Source organism: Typha angustifolia, chromosome 15, assembly GCF_048772165.1.
Source record: "Typha angustifolia cultivar Huaian chromosome 15, ASM4877216v1, whole genome shotgun sequence".
NCBI classification, from domain to species: Eukaryota; Viridiplantae; Streptophyta; class Magnoliopsida; order Poales; family Typhaceae; genus Typha; species Typha angustifolia.
Genome location: NC_133253.1, coordinates 3261295 through 3275831, shown reverse-complemented (window position 1 = coordinate 3275831; position 14537 = coordinate 3261295). Strand labels below are relative to the sequence as shown.

The 14537-nt window shown below is 38.5% G+C and overlaps 3 protein-coding genes across 3 annotated transcripts; 1 reads left to right on the top strand and 2 right to left on the bottom strand.

The window, feature by feature from the left end:
• Window positions 1-615: 615 nt before the first annotated feature.
• On the bottom strand, window positions 616-4188 carry LOC140778171 (uncharacterized). Its single transcript, XM_073122756.1, has 2 exons — window positions 3470-4188; window positions 616-998 (listed from the first exon to the last, which is right to left on the bottom strand). The coding sequence occupies exons 1-2, from the start codon at window positions 4163-4165 to the stop codon at window positions 909-911; spliced, it is 786 nt and encodes a 261-aa protein (XP_072978857.1). The 5' UTR covers window positions 4166-4188; the 3' UTR covers window positions 616-908.
• Window positions 4189-4454: 266 nt separating this feature from the next.
• Window positions 4455-6561, top strand: LOC140778172 (uncharacterized). The gene is made up of 6 exons (XM_073122757.1): window positions 4455-4633; window positions 4721-4750; window positions 4841-4942; window positions 5326-5433; window positions 5643-5697; window positions 6206-6561. The coding sequence occupies exons 1-6, from the start codon at window positions 4536-4538 to the stop codon at window positions 6248-6250; spliced, it is 438 nt and encodes a 145-aa protein (XP_072978858.1). The 5' UTR covers window positions 4455-4535; the 3' UTR covers window positions 6251-6561.
• Window positions 6562-6828: 267 nt separating this feature from the next.
• On the bottom strand, window positions 6829-12293 carry LOC140779949 (probable protein S-acyltransferase 22). Its single transcript, XM_073125297.1, has 9 exons — window positions 11860-12293; window positions 11671-11784; window positions 10521-10901; window positions 10281-10349; window positions 10122-10193; window positions 9733-9861; window positions 9300-9380; window positions 8745-8924; window positions 6829-7981 (listed from the first exon to the last, which is right to left on the bottom strand). Exons 1-9 carry the CDS (start codon window positions 11899-11901, stop codon window positions 7193-7195), a joined length of 1857 nt encoding a protein of 618 aa, XP_072981398.1. The 5' UTR covers window positions 11902-12293; the 3' UTR covers window positions 6829-7192.
• Between the last annotated feature and the right edge of the window lie 2244 nt (window positions 12294-14537).

Sequence of the window (14537 nt, the reverse complement as noted above, 5' to 3'; positions counted from 1 at the left end):
CTTCCAATCAAGAAAAGTTAACCAAGAGTTTAGAAAGGTTTTATTTGTCTCTCTTGCTACACTTGGCTCCTTGTGGAGCAACACTTGAATTGTTACGTGAGCAAAATTTGTTTATTAATTAGTTTACTGAGAGAGAAAGGGAAGTGGGCAGAGTGCAGTTGAAATCACTATTTATGCATCAGTTAGTTTATTGAATTGATGTTTGCTCTGCAGATGCTAAACCCAGTCTTCTCAAATCCACTATCCTCAAATCTCAAGTGGCATAGGCATGACAATGATCTTGATTCGCTAATTTCTTGTGAAGATGGTGGATTTTACTTGAGAATTTCTCATTTCATTCAGGTCCATTATGCACTGTTATAACATTTTAAAAGAAAAACTGACTTTGATCATTCAAAATAAGCATGTTGTTAGATGGAAACCTAATAGTTATGCAACATCGAAGCATTATATATTTTACGATAAGAAATTACAGAGGAAAAGAAGAAGCATATACATGGAGATTTCAGCTTTAAGAACATTCAAGAGGGACCAAGTAGGAACGAAAATTGGCATTATAATATTACACCAACCGATAATAAGTATACCTTATCTTTGGCAAGATGTTCAAAGGAGTTGAACTCATATCAAACAAAAGGTTCTGACTCACCTTCAACTATTCTCTATGAAGTTCCCATTTACATATACATGACAGCACTAGAAAAAGAAAAATAAAAGAACTCATAAGCTGCCTTCACAAAAATAAAATCTCCCTAGTTTGGAACCACTGATAAAACCTTGGGCATGTTGTATGAAGTCATATGACATTAAAATACAGCAGTTCTCTGGGGATTTTGGGAGTAAACAATCAGATGGAAATACAGGGAAACTATAGCTGCGCTGAACGGCCAACGGGATTGCAAAAGAAATCATAACTTCCTGAGAACAGAAACTTGGTGTGGCAACATGGTCTTAATTTCATTTATTAGTGCAATTTGATGCAGCAACTGGCTAATTCTCTGCAGAATATATAAAGATTGAGCAAATATTAATTTCTAACACCAATAAAACTCAAGAAGAGTGCATAATGTAAAGAATCAAAAGCTGGAAACTTCAATTCTATTCAGCGACAGACTGTCTCAAAGAGTTAAAAATGAGAATGGAATAAATATAGATGAACGTGGCCTTTGACTGACACTAGTCAATGGTTGGAACTTCCCCATAAAAAAAAAAAGGCAAAGCATGGAATTGTCGTGCGTAGCATACGTAACAAATGAAATATAGCATGCTAAGATTGATGGGTATAATTTAGTTAAACAGAACCTTACAAGAATAAGCATAAGAAAGATAAAGGTAATTTAGAAGAAGAACCAAATCATCAGCACCCTTCTTCTGTGTTCAGTCAAGTTAGAAATTGCATAGAGATATGTGTAAATAGTAGAATCTCTGCCATTGCATAATCAAAATAAAATGGGACTCAGAGTGCAATGGCAGCTAACAAACAACAACCAGAATGAATAAGAACATTTATGAATGCATCTATCCATCTCCCCACTAATAGAGGATATATATGCCTATAAACAATATATGTTTTCCCTAGCCAAATGAGATATCTCACTATAGTTGCCTTCACCACAAGATTCATGTATATCACCATGTTCGTAGTGCTAGCACAAGTAGCAGCCTCACAGATGTTAGAAGATTTTGAAGCAAAGCCTCAGAAACTAAATGCTCATATATGGATTTGTGACATCAAGATGCAAGAAAACAAAGTAAAGAAAACCACAAACAATCTGAAGAAAACCTGTACTGCTTTGTTAAATCTTGCTCAACTTAAAGGAATGGAGAACATTATAGATAATAAAATCACGACATAACATGTATAACATGTACCCTATTTTCCAAGCATATGCCAATAATCATAGAGATGCAAGCACAAACTAACACAAGCATGTTTACAGACTCAGGATTATGGATTCTAAGTCAGTAATTTACTCTATGCCAAAAGCATAGAATCACATGAATTCGACACTAAAAAGTATGGCCGATATAGATCAAATTATGAAACAATTTCTTTTGTAACTCAGTAAATAACTTGTTATCTACTTGAATTGCCCATAGACAGAACCACAGAGGTAATAATATAAACCTACCTGTTTCTATAAGAAAATTGCAAATTCTATGATAGTTAAATCCCTCCCAAATGATACTCTATGCCAAAATTAACTAGATTTCTCTTTAGCTCCATAATCAACTCCTTATATGCAAACAAACAAAGAGAATAAGCACTTGCTTATATGCAAACAACTGCAAAGCCCAGTTGGCCTAAAAGCCAATTCAATATATACGTGGTAAGGTTCTTAACTTCTTATACCAAGGATGAGTATATTTTCAGACTAGTGGCATAAATTTCATGAATTCTGACATATGTTAGGACACCCATAATAAGATTAATATCAGTAGTCCAGTAGCTTTCCTAAGAATATCACAAGATACAACTACTACTGTTTCTAATTCTCAGATAAAATTTTCATAAGGGACTATCCGACATTATTGCAATAAAGATTAAAAAACTAGATAGAAAGAAGCTCAGTTGAAAAGGCTATAATTCAAGGAACAATTTTCCAAAACCAAACTCTTACTTTTGTGGGTGAAAAGAGAAGGTAGATAAGAGAGAGACTTACTATAGCTTACAAAAGGAGTCTGCAAAAGAACTCAAATTCCCGGGTGCAGGGTTAAGATGTAATACAATTTCTCATTCATCTGAATACTGTATAATGAGAAATTTCAGCAGTAACGTATATTCTAGTCTAATAACCATATCTTATTATGACATGCAAGTATGTAAACTGAAGTCCAATTACTCTTGAGTAACCATTATGCCCTCTACAACATGAAAATTGTCCATTATGCCATTAGAAACACTGGAAAATCATCATAATGATTAGTGAACAAGAATGAAATGTCTAATAATCTTCTAGATACAACGATACCCACCCATCAAGAGAACAAAAGCTCCAATCTACCTTGTCTCTCAAAATTGAAACTTTCAGCATGTTACCATAAAGTCAACTAGCGCAAGGATCTCTAGAGATCGTGAATATTGACGAAGATTGATGCTTCTGGGCGGATGTGAAAGCTTTTAGCCTTTGTGTGCAATTTAGCGACTTGCTGTTATGTAATATGGACTATATTTTGTTGATGTGGTTGGTTCTGGTTGTAGTTTGGTGGTTTATTTTGGTGTCAGGATGTTAATTAGGACCCTAATGGTCCATGAACGGTTATTTTGTCTGTTTAGACAGTTTGTTTTGCTGAGACTTCCTTGTGGAAAGGGGTCTGTTTCAAGTTTCATAAGGGCTGCGGCCTGTTGGTCAAAAAGCATGTTACCAAAAGAAGTTATACAAAAGCAGACATCCTATTCGAATTACAAAACCAAGCAGAAGTAAAATTACGCGAAAAAAAACGATAAATAATGGTTAGCAAGTCGCACCTGATCCTTCTCTTGAAGTAGAAGTAGCAGTAGATCCCTCTCCCGCCGGTCCCTTCGTCTCATATACATCATTATCCCCAACCCAGCCAACACAGACAGCGACCAAATCCCACCTGCTATTACTCCTCCCGCTCCTCCACAAAAAGGCATCTTGGACTGGATAACCTCCATTCCGGAGTCCAAAATTCTCCTCGCCGAATCCGATAACCTCCTCTGCAACCGAAAGGTTCTCTCCACCACTGCCTCCTTCTCCTCCTCCACCACTTCGCTCCACCGAGGGGAATAGGGCTCCCCGTCAGCTTCTTGAAGAGATCGAGGGGTAAGGTCTTGATTCGGATCGGGATGGAGATGGAGCCCCTCGTGTAGACTGGGAGGGAAGATGGCGCAATCGTCGAAGCTCCCGCCCCCACCGACGCCGGCGCTGACGTCGGCCACAACCTCCCATCCCCTCCCGCTCTCCTCCCACACGGGCGGCGTCGCCGGCGGCGCCACCGCCTCCCACCCGTCCCCCGCCACAGAGCTTGTGCCCGCGCCGGCAAATGGAAACGGCGAGGCCTTTCCGTCCTCGCCGCCGTCCATCGCCTGCAAGGATGCTACGGATCGGAGCTTGTAGACGACGTGGGGGTTGGTTGATGTCGGGGGAATTAAGACGAGCGGGTGGAGAAAAGGGTGTGGGGTGGGGATTATTTTTTCCATGGAATTTTGATTGCGTTCTTTTTGGCAACTCAACCGAGGATAATTGGCCTTTTATTTTATTTTATTTTATCTTAATCTACTTTTTTTTTTTATATGAGATGAGTGATACTTCTATTTCTATGTCTTTTTTTTTATGAGGCTGCAAATAAAACGAGATTTTGAGGTCCTTTTTTATGTTCAGATGAGATTAGGATGTTTCTTCCTATTAAAGGAGTTAGAAAATAATATTCATACATATAAGGGGTGAAATGTAAATGTAACAAACATCAATTGGACCTGAATGTAGTCAAGGGGAGGGGTTTTGACTTCAAACTCTTCAATCTGTTCGTAAAACCCTAATCTCAATCCACGAACGCGGGGAAGACAAACAATGGACGACAAACGTCTCCGGCAAGAGAAGATCCAAAAGTTTGAGGATTTTGTCGACCGCCGCCTCAAGCCCGACCTCGTCAAGGCCATCGCCGAGAGGTACTTCTTTAATCCCGCATCGAACCATTCATTGTGACCGGGAGATCTTTTTCCCTTATATTTTGATCCCATCCTCTCTTTCATCAGGGATAAGGTCTTCCAGCAGCAGAAAGTCTTGTATCCTTTTCAGTTGAATTCGCTTCTTCGATTTCGGTATGTAGTGATTTGGATTTGTTTACTTAAACTGTCTTGGTGTTGAGATAATAGCTTGGATCTCAAGAGTAACATCGAGAAGTTGGAGAAGAATGGGGTGACTAGCCTTCGCTCGATGGTTAATCTCGGGTCTGAAGTTTACATGCAAGCCGACGTGTAAAGCTCTGAACTTTATCTCATTCATCTCTAGATGTTGTTGTTCTTCGGAATATGGTGGTATCTATTTCTGATTGCTTTGCATTTATCATGCAACATGAGAATTTCTTATATTGTCTGCGATAAATGGATCTCTTTTCATAAATTTTTTTTTCTTTTGCGGAATCTCTATTCACTCTTTTGCAGAATTATCTGTATAATTTGCTCTGCAAATCGATTACTTTGTTGAATTTGTTCGGCAAAAATATCATTGTTGGATCAGTATAATAGCTCTGTGTACTGCATAAAAATTGTTTAATTTTCTTTCCAGGATTCAATTGTTTGTCTTTTAATTGAATTAAGTATGCCATTTTGAGTTTTCTGCTCTATGGTCATTTATGCAGGCCTGATACACGCCACATATTTGTAGATATCGGTATGGGTTTTCACGTGGAGTTCACTTGGTCGGAGGCACTGGAGTTCATATCAGTGAGGGAAGCAAGGTTGACCAGGTGATGAAACCTTCACAAGTGTACAATATATTGTTTCATAAGTGAGGCATTGTTTATTACCGTATATCTCTCGAGTATGGAGGAGCAAAATATGTGCACAGATGTGTGCATGTGTGTTTGGGCTTGTTGCTTTTAAATATACTGCAATAGCATCTCTGTTTATCTTCTTCTACTTCACAAATTGAGTGTTCGTTTGTGTGTTATGACAGACAAATAGAGGAGTATACACATCTTGTTGCAAACATCAAGGCTCAAATCAAGTTGGTAAGTACTAAAGAAGAGTTCCTTTTCTTTCTTTGTTTGTTTTGCTAAGTGCTCGAGTATTGTGATTCCTCGGTAATGCTAAATGTGGTATTTTCTCAATTCACTATTAACTAGAAACATCGTAAGATTTATCTGTTCTTCTGTTTTAAGCACATCCAGTTATCCACATTGTGCATTTGAACTATCATGTTATTCTTAGGAGTATGGAAATGATTAAATGAGGTGAAGAACCTCACTTTTAATTATTTGTTAACCAAGCATTGTCAAGTATCAACAAGAAATGGAACAAGATAGTAATAATACAGAAAATCCAACTTGACATCATTGCAATCTAGTCTTCAGACTATGTGCATCATAAATTTTATATGATCAGCTTTATTTTGCCATACATTGTCTACATTTGGTGTTAATATTGGTAGTGTTCTGTTTGTTCAGTATGTCATACAATAAACTTTTACCATCATTAGATTTTCTGAGCTCCACACTTAACTACGAACATTGCTTTCAGGTGTGTGAAGGTATCCGCGAATTACTTCAGATACCAGCAGAATGATCATTCCTTTCAATGACTTTGCCTTGCTAGTTCCATAATCTTGGCAAGCAATTGTTAAGACCTTATGGGAATGGAAAAGCTGATGAAGTTGATAAAGTTTTTTTATTAACCTTAAACCTTTATATGGTGGAAATGCGTACCTCAAGTTATTATGATTAGACTCCCAGCACATCTGTAAATTTTGTAGAATTATGTGACATCTACGCCACAAAGAATACTGATGTACCAATATGAGCATATGAATTGAATACGTTTGTTGGTATTTTTCCATTGCTGCTACTCAGTTATTCAACCATTAGTGCTTCTCTTCATTTTGTACAGTTTGTGCTCTTCTTATTCTTTTCTGTAAGCTTGGTAATATTAGGCATAATATATGGTGATGGTAAGGCCTATCAATCTGCAGCCCTGTGGTGCAAAGTTGCATAGACCATAGTATCTGCAGTTACAGTATAAGTTTGAAACATTAAGATAGAAATGAGCAAAATACTGACATAGAGTGGCCTACAGAATTTCTATCAGCAATTCTGAACTTGGCAAAGAACTTTATTGATCTAAGAATGATAATGCATGAGGATAACGAATCCAATTCACATTGTAAAAGACTTGCATTTATGAGCTATTTCACCGAATACTTCAATTGCTAAGACACAATCCTGATTAAGCCACAAATAGGGTACAAATGAAGCAAGAGAGAACAATTAATAGGAGTATGTACATTGCCACCTGGTACATTAAGACAACCATTTACACCAGATGATAGTTGAACAATTTAACCAATATCAGAAACTCCTTTCTTAGATATCCTCTTTGAGAACCACATCCAGCTTCAAACCAGAAATATTCCATGTCACTAGAGAACCAGCAGCCAGACATGGCCATTTGTGAACTTCACTCCAATCTGAAGGAAGCGGAAACTTAAAAATTCTTACACATGATCTAATACTAGAGAAGCCTACCCTTAGTTAAAAAGCCAGAGGATGATGCCTTCAGATCAGCTGCTACCTCACTTTGGTGAGAGTTGAGGACAATGCTCGCCCAGTTGGATGATCTGTGGACAATTCGCGAAGGGATGCGATCACTGTCTTCACCCCCAGATGCCTCATACCCATCACTCGTTGACCTTGAAAGCTGAATCCCTTTTTGTGGAGTGGTTCCTGGGACTGCAAGAGACGTGAGCCCCTGTACTTCTTCAGTTCCAGATGAGATGCGGTATGGATGGAGATCAGGCGAGTCCAAACTACTATCTGGCGAAGAAGCTATGTTCCCAGTGGATGATGCAGTTCTACCTGGTCGAAAAGCACTCCTCGCTTCTAGCTGCAGAGGTGCTAAGTTAGCAGATGTCTCTGGCGCCAGGATACTGCCATTGCTGCGAGTAGCAGCAGCAGTTATTTTTGCAAGGGACTCCCGAGAAAGATCAGCAGTCATCCTTCCTCTTTTGGTAGCTCGCCTCTTATTATCAGGTCTTGAAATAATCCGACCACTAGTACTTCCGTAGCTACTGTCTGTTTCCTGCCCGGGTGGCAGATCTTGTCTTGCGATTGGCTGAAGAACTCTGGATTTCTTTCTTGCCCGTGCAGCAGCTTTTGAAACTTCTTCTGCATTCAGACGAGCCAGTGTCCAAGGGCTTATTTTTACAGTCGCTACACCTTTCCTTCTCATTCCATCATCTTCTCTTGATTTCTTGTCAATAGAATGTAGAGACATTGCAATCTCTGGAGGAACAACATCATACTATACCAAAATGAAAAGCCTTGTTAATGCCCCCAGATAAAGAAAGATAAAATGGACAGGTAATATATGCTTACAATGTTTGAACTTTAACAACTGACTATAGTATTTTCTACCTTCCCTACTCTTTATCTCTTCTACCTAATAGGTCCAACATTGCAATATAGGGCAAATCCTATTTCTCCTACATTAGATTATAATAATCATACATGGCCTCTTCAGCCAAATTTTGTACCAGGTAGGATTTTCAGTGAGTTTGACTTCTTGAAGTGAGCCTTTCTACTTGCAATAATTAGCAAGTCGAAGCGTTTTGTCAAAACTTGGCTTAACTCATAGGTTATTGATTAAATTATCAAAACTAGCTGAGAAAAGGGCTTAAAGATATACAAGATGGTGTTTTAGCGACACTATAGCCTTTTCCCCTTCCCAGATTTAGCCCAGATTTAGTGATGTTAGTAACAAATTGTGTACTGATGGTAAACCATAATTTTCTTCTATATTGTCCAGATTTGTCTCAGCAATTTCCATGGTTTATTTATCTCGGTGAAGTATTATTATTAAGAAATAGAAAAGGCAAGCATACATGTATGCCGGATCCTCAAGGAACAATCGTCAGATGTAGTGATGTTAGTAACAAATTGTGTAGCGATGGTAAACCATAATTTTCTTCTATATCGTCCGGAGTTGTCTTGGCAATTTCCATGGTTTATTTATCTCGATGAAGTATTATTATTAAGAAATAGAAAAGGCAAGCATACATGTATACCTGATCCTCAAGGAACAATCGGGGAGGAGTGCACCACGAACCGCGGCGAAATGCACTGAAAGAACTAGCACTGCTAAGTCCAGTGAGAGAGCTCACTGGAGACATCCTCGGACTTTGCTGGCCGCCGTCTTGTTCCTCTTGCTCTCTCAATGCGATGATGTAATCATATGTACTGATTCCCTATGTGTGCATGCAAGTAATTAGACTTAGGTTCTTAGATCTTGGGTGGAAAAGAAAATGTTGATAGCTTGAAAATGCACATTATCAAACTAGAAATATATCCTATGGTAACTGGAGGTAAATTGCCACGCTTCTATATATTGAATGCTGCTACTCCTAGACAAGTTCACGACTTCATTCACACAATGGCCAAAATGAAAATCACATTGCAGACAAAATTGTTGACTCTTAATACAAACAACAAGGGCAGCAAGAACAATAAAGGCCGTCTTTAGTCCCACCTATTCTGTCACCAGCTAAACAAATCCTTTCTCATTCAGGTTTTATTTAAGGAATATTGACAATTTGATGTATTGAAAAATGACTAATACTTACCTTCTTAATGAGAAGGATGTGAAAGAAGAAAAGTTGAGCAAGTGGTAGTGTCGCAATCATTGCTAGGAAAGTGCAGGATGCCTGCAAATATGAAGTCACAGTATGAAATAAGTGACTGAAATTCTCAGTGAATAACTAATTGAAAATTTTCTTCCAACTTCTAAAATTTAATTTGGTATGTGCAAACTGGTGTAATTGACATTTTGCAGCCAATACAGTTCATGCTGTCCTGAGGCTAGCAACACAAAATGTAACGGCAATTATGCAAGATATTTGCTGCAACCTTCTCCCGTTGCTAGAAAGGCTGCTTCCATGACTTACACCCACGAACACATGATCCGGAAAGTGTTACCATCAGCAATTGATATGCTCTTTTGATTTAGATAAAATACTAGATGAATACAATAAATTTGTATGAGCAAAAGGAACTCACCACCACAATAACAAAAGGCACCAAAGAGAAGCTGCTTCCTAACTTTAAGACGATCTCCACAGAGAATTTCCTTCGCTCCAGGAAACAGCGAATCAGCACAAGCACTCCTATCGACCACTGGAGAATAAGCTGGCCCAAGGTGCACAAACCACGGAGACCTGTCAATGATCAACCAGAATGAAAAGGACCTAGAATAAAAATGCTTCCTACATTTCCTGACTACCAGGTCTACATGGACAATAAAATGTTTAATGGTGGATTTCCAAATGGGGACTGAAAACCAATGTGTAGGCTGATATAAGGACGACAGAGTTTGGCCATCAAGTATTGCATATGCACTAACCTATACATCTTTTAACACTCTAAATTATAGGAGCTGATATGCTTACCAAGACAACTGCAGAAACCATGAGGATGAAAAACCTTCTATAGTTTGTCCTTCCTATACAATTGTTCAGCCACTGTAAAAGTCCAAGGAAGCAGAACATGATAATCGTGATGGACTAAATCATGAAAAGAGAAGGGACAAAATGAACAACATATCTTACTCTGCAATGATGATCAAAGCCATCAACACATTTGTCACAAACTCTGCAATGCTTACTGAACTTCAACACCTACATGTTGTCCAATCATTTATAGTTTAGATTTTACACCCATATCCAACTGGAAGAGCAACAAATATTTCTTATATAATAAGTATGCCACTTATATAGAATGATGCTTGAAGAAGAATATTCCTAAGCTACATATCAGTTAAGATCATCTGGCATGACCAAGGTGGATACCTCCACTTCGCACAGGCTGCAAAAAAACATGCCTTCTTCACTCTTCTGCTCAGAAGACTGGTCATGCGGGCGGCACCAATTACATATCGAAGGGCGGCACCAGAAAAGCAGAGGTGCCAATAAATTACTACTGCAACAAGATGAGTTATTGCCTTTATGTAATTTCTTGCTAGCTGCAACAGTGCTGACACCCTCATGTGCTGGCTTTTCTCTAGTCATTCCATCGTGTAGTTCACTATCTGAAACTTCTTGTCTGGATCCCTCATTATGATTTTGTTTCACGTTTTCATCTACTTTCCCATACTTCTTTGATTTGAAAACCCCTGGGTCCCCAGGATCTGCGGCAGCACACCAGATATACAAAAGGAAGACAAATGTAACCTGACAAAGAAAACCTGTATCAGTACTTGTGTATGTTGCGGATGAAAATTTAAGCAAGGAGACTTCATTCATAGTTTGAACTACTTGCATAGTGAAATTCTATAAAGACTTCATAAGATTTCTCATTACAAGGACAGCAAATATTCAATTTCACAAAGGCAATACGGGTTAATTGTTTAGACTCCCCACATTATCATAAATGAAATGTCAATACTCGATTAATTGATAAATCTTGTAAATATCAAGGATTCCAGATTTTTTTCCCTCGAAGAAGATAAGTTTCAAAAATGTCGATCATTTTCCATCCTACCCAATGTAATTTGTTAGACTTAGTATAAAAATTCATTAAAGAATATTTTATGCATTTAAATGGTAAGAATCTGATGGATAGATTGCAACTTCGTCTTTTTATTTTGGGGTGGGGGGGGGTCTGGGTCTTCACTTGAATTGTTCAGCAATGTACAAGTGAATTATATGAGTCTCAACATCAAGCCATCCATCAAAGTATATAACCTGAAAATTGCATGATGGGAGCACACATACAGGTAAAAATTATAGAAAAATCTGCTGTTCCATCGCATTTTCCATGTGTGAAAAATTTACAAAGAAATCCAGGAAAGCACCAAAAGGACTTGAGATAAACCCACTTCTAAGAACTATCTATCAGATTATGCTCAACTCCAGAAATGCCCACAAGTCCCAACCTATGAACTAAAAGTAAAGGAAGGAAGCAAAATAAGCAGTAACTAATGTCAATAAAATGGCTCACCAGAGGAGTATAGAGACCCATCACCACATACTGAAACAGCTTCGTTCCAACAAAGGGCACAAAGAACACATAGAAAGAAAACCCCAATGCCAGGAAAACAGCTATAGCCACCACCTGTACACATTAATAAAGAAGAAATGAGACTTCCACCAAAATATAAAAGGAAGGCAGAGGCTGCAAAAGGCAAACCTGGAGAGGATGGTAAGGAAGCTGCCATCCATGCTTCCTCATTTCCAACAAATGGCAATGCCCAGAACCGTTGAGACCCAAGATATGGAGAAAGATCAAGAACCAACTAGAGGCCCACCAGGAGTAAGAAGGAAAAAAAAAAATGGATCTTTCTTTCTCTTTTCGCTCTGTTTCTTCTCAGAAAATGGAATCAGAGCTGCAAGCTCAGCAACCACAGCATTTGGCAGAGGGAGGAGATTAGTAAGGTAGGGTTGGAGGAGACAAAAGGATTAGGATTGAGCGACAGGGGGAAAGATGGGAGTAGGGAGATGGTGAGGGACCCCTTTCCCTTTGTTGAAGAGCCATCAATCCAGTGAGGCAAAGATTTATGGGGAAAGGTGGTGAGGTGGTTGGGCTTTCTCTTGTCCTGTGGACATTTTCTTTTACCAAGGGACTAGAAAAGATTTGGTTAGGATCAGTAGACAAGGCTGGTAGCTAGCTTTCTATTATTTCTACCCTTCCATTATAATAATATAATCACCAATTGTCAATTGATCCCCTCCCTGTTCATGCTCACATAAAAAGAAATTTTTGGGCCTTTCATTTTCAGGTGAGGTAGTATCACATGGAGGAGAGATTTGATGGATCTTGAAATTAACAAACCCAAGACCAATAACTTTAAGGTGTTCTTCTTACAGCTGGTAAACTAATCATAAATTAAATAAAAAGACTAGCTATTCTCATTATATAAGTTAGAAAACTAGTATTAGTAGAATCTTACCAATAAACTACAATTGTTGGCCTAATAATTTTTGAGGTGTTGCTAATCAGAGAAAGAATGAATCTAAAGGATATAATTGCCGCTGCCTATCCCTAAATATCATAAGTTCATATTCCTGATCACTACATTTCTTTAGATGTTGTCATCCTGTATTAAAAAACCTCTGCATGTCAAGTAATGGTATGTTGGCATCTCAAATTTTCATAACAAAATTTGGTGTCTTTCTCACATAGCACCTAGTGGACTCCTCTGATTGGTCTCTGCCATATTTTTTGACCTAAAAGAGAGTAGGATGGTAATGGCAAAATGACAAACCCATCACTACAAATTTTCCTTTCTCTAGAAAAGAGATAAGCCTTGGTATGAGAGAGCTGTAGGCTTGAGCAATAGCTAGCTTAAGGGGGGGCTTAATTTGCTTTCCATTGGTCAAACTATAGGGCATAATTAAGTGGGCCTACCTGCTTACCTTTTAATCATGCAGACCCAACAAAATAACCTGTGATTATGGAAATTGATAGCTACTTCTCATAGTCCTTTGCAAATATACTCAAAAAATTATTTATGGGGAGAAGACACTCTTCTCAATGAGCTAGAATTTAACTAATGGAGTTGGGGAAGGGGGGGTATGAGAACCTCTTCTATCTGTTTCTTTGCAGTGAGCTGCATCTTGGTGCTTTAAAAGGTGAGGCCCTGAAATTACTAGAGATGCCCTTGAGAATGACCTCCTAGTCTTTGTTTTGTTTTCTTGGAGGAAATAGAAAGGTGGGCTTAGGAAGGAGCTCACAACAAAAGACTTGACTTGCCAGTGGTGCTCTTATGGTCCATTTTTTTTTTCTTTTCTTATTCTCTGGGAATGCTTGAGATGATCACAAGCAAGTAGGAAGATGAAGTTGGGTAGTTTGGGGAAGTAAGAGCAAGAAAGAAATGCTTGTATCTTGTACTGAGCTCTGGGCCTCTGGCAAGGTCTCTGCACCCACATTTAATGTCATTTGGACACTGCTTGGCTGTCCCTAGTCCCCACAAAGATCTCTCTCCCTCTCTCTCTCTCTCTCTCTCTCTTTCTACACCTACTACTAAATTTTGTTTCTTTTTAAACAATTCCAAGCTTTTCTATGAGAGAGAGAGAGACAGAGAGATTGGTGTTTTACAGAGATGGGCTAGATGCTTACCTTTTATCATGTCACATGCAAGGGACAATTGGAACTGTCTTTAATTAATTTTTACCGGACATTAGTATATGTCTTCTTGTGAGCTCACTTCTCTTATCCATGTAAAAGGGAAAGAGTGACACCAGGCATTCGATCTCTTCTCATTGTCTCATGCTTTGTTCCCTCCTCACTTTCCTTGATCATCACCATCCTATCTCACCAAAACATGGTGAGAGAGAGAGACACCAAGCTAAAGTTATTAATACCTAATGGCACGCCTTCTTGATGTGCAGAAAGCTACTCAAGTGTACAAATAATTATTCTCATGTATCGCTCGCATGCGTTATCTACCTTTCAAGAAGAGGAGAGCCATGTGATGCAGCAACCTAAAGTTTATTCTATTACTTGTGAACTGGATCTTGGATGTCCCTTTGTAATTCTAGGATCATCATTTGAAGATGGTAGAAAGTTGGCACTCGTAATATGTCAAACAACTTATAAGACAGTAATCAACTAATGACCACGACAAGGCATGGTTCAGCTCGACAATTCAAGTGCCAAGTAAAAATGGGTGTTTGGAAATATTATTTTGGATTTATAAGGTATTCCTCTGTTCCATTCATACTATGTTTATTTGAATCCTTTCTTATGGATTAGAGCTCGTCAGTTGAAAGCTTAGAAGACGCCAATGTAAATTGCCAATGCTGAAAATAAGGTGCAGATCATACATAGTAAGGCCAAAACATAGGGTGTGAGAATGAGATTTCCGC

Coding starts and splice junctions, on each gene's coding strand:
- LOC140779949 (XM_073125297.1), bottom strand. CDS start 11,901: ATGAGGAAGCATGGATGGCAGCTTCCTTACCATCCTCTCCAG. Junction 9,862..10,121: donor TGGTTTCTGCAGTTGTCTTG/GTAAGCATATCA, acceptor ACCTTGGGCCAG/CTTATTCTCCAGTGGTCGAT. Junction 9,381..9,732: donor TGCCTTTTGTTATTGTGGTG/GTGAGTTCCTTT, acceptor TCATATTTGCAG/GCATCCTGCACTTTCCTAGC.
- LOC140778172 (XM_073122757.1), top strand. CDS start 4,536: ATGGACGACAAACGTCTCCGGCAAGAGAAGATCCAAAAGTTTGAGGAT. Junction 4,943..5,325: donor GTTTACATGCAAGCCGACGT/GTAAAGCTCTGA, acceptor TCATTTATGCAG/GCCTGATACACGCCACATAT. Junction 5,434..5,642: donor AGGGAAGCAAGGTTGACCAG/GTGATGAAACCT, acceptor GTGTTATGACAG/ACAAATAGAGGAGTATACAC.
- LOC140778171 (XM_073122756.1), bottom strand. CDS start 4,165: ATGGAAAAAATAATCCCCACCCCACACCCTTTTCTCCACCCGCTCGTC. Junction 999..3,469: donor TACTTCAAGAGAAGGATCAG/GTGCGACTTGCT, acceptor TATATTCTGCAG/AGAATTAGCCAGTTGCTGCA.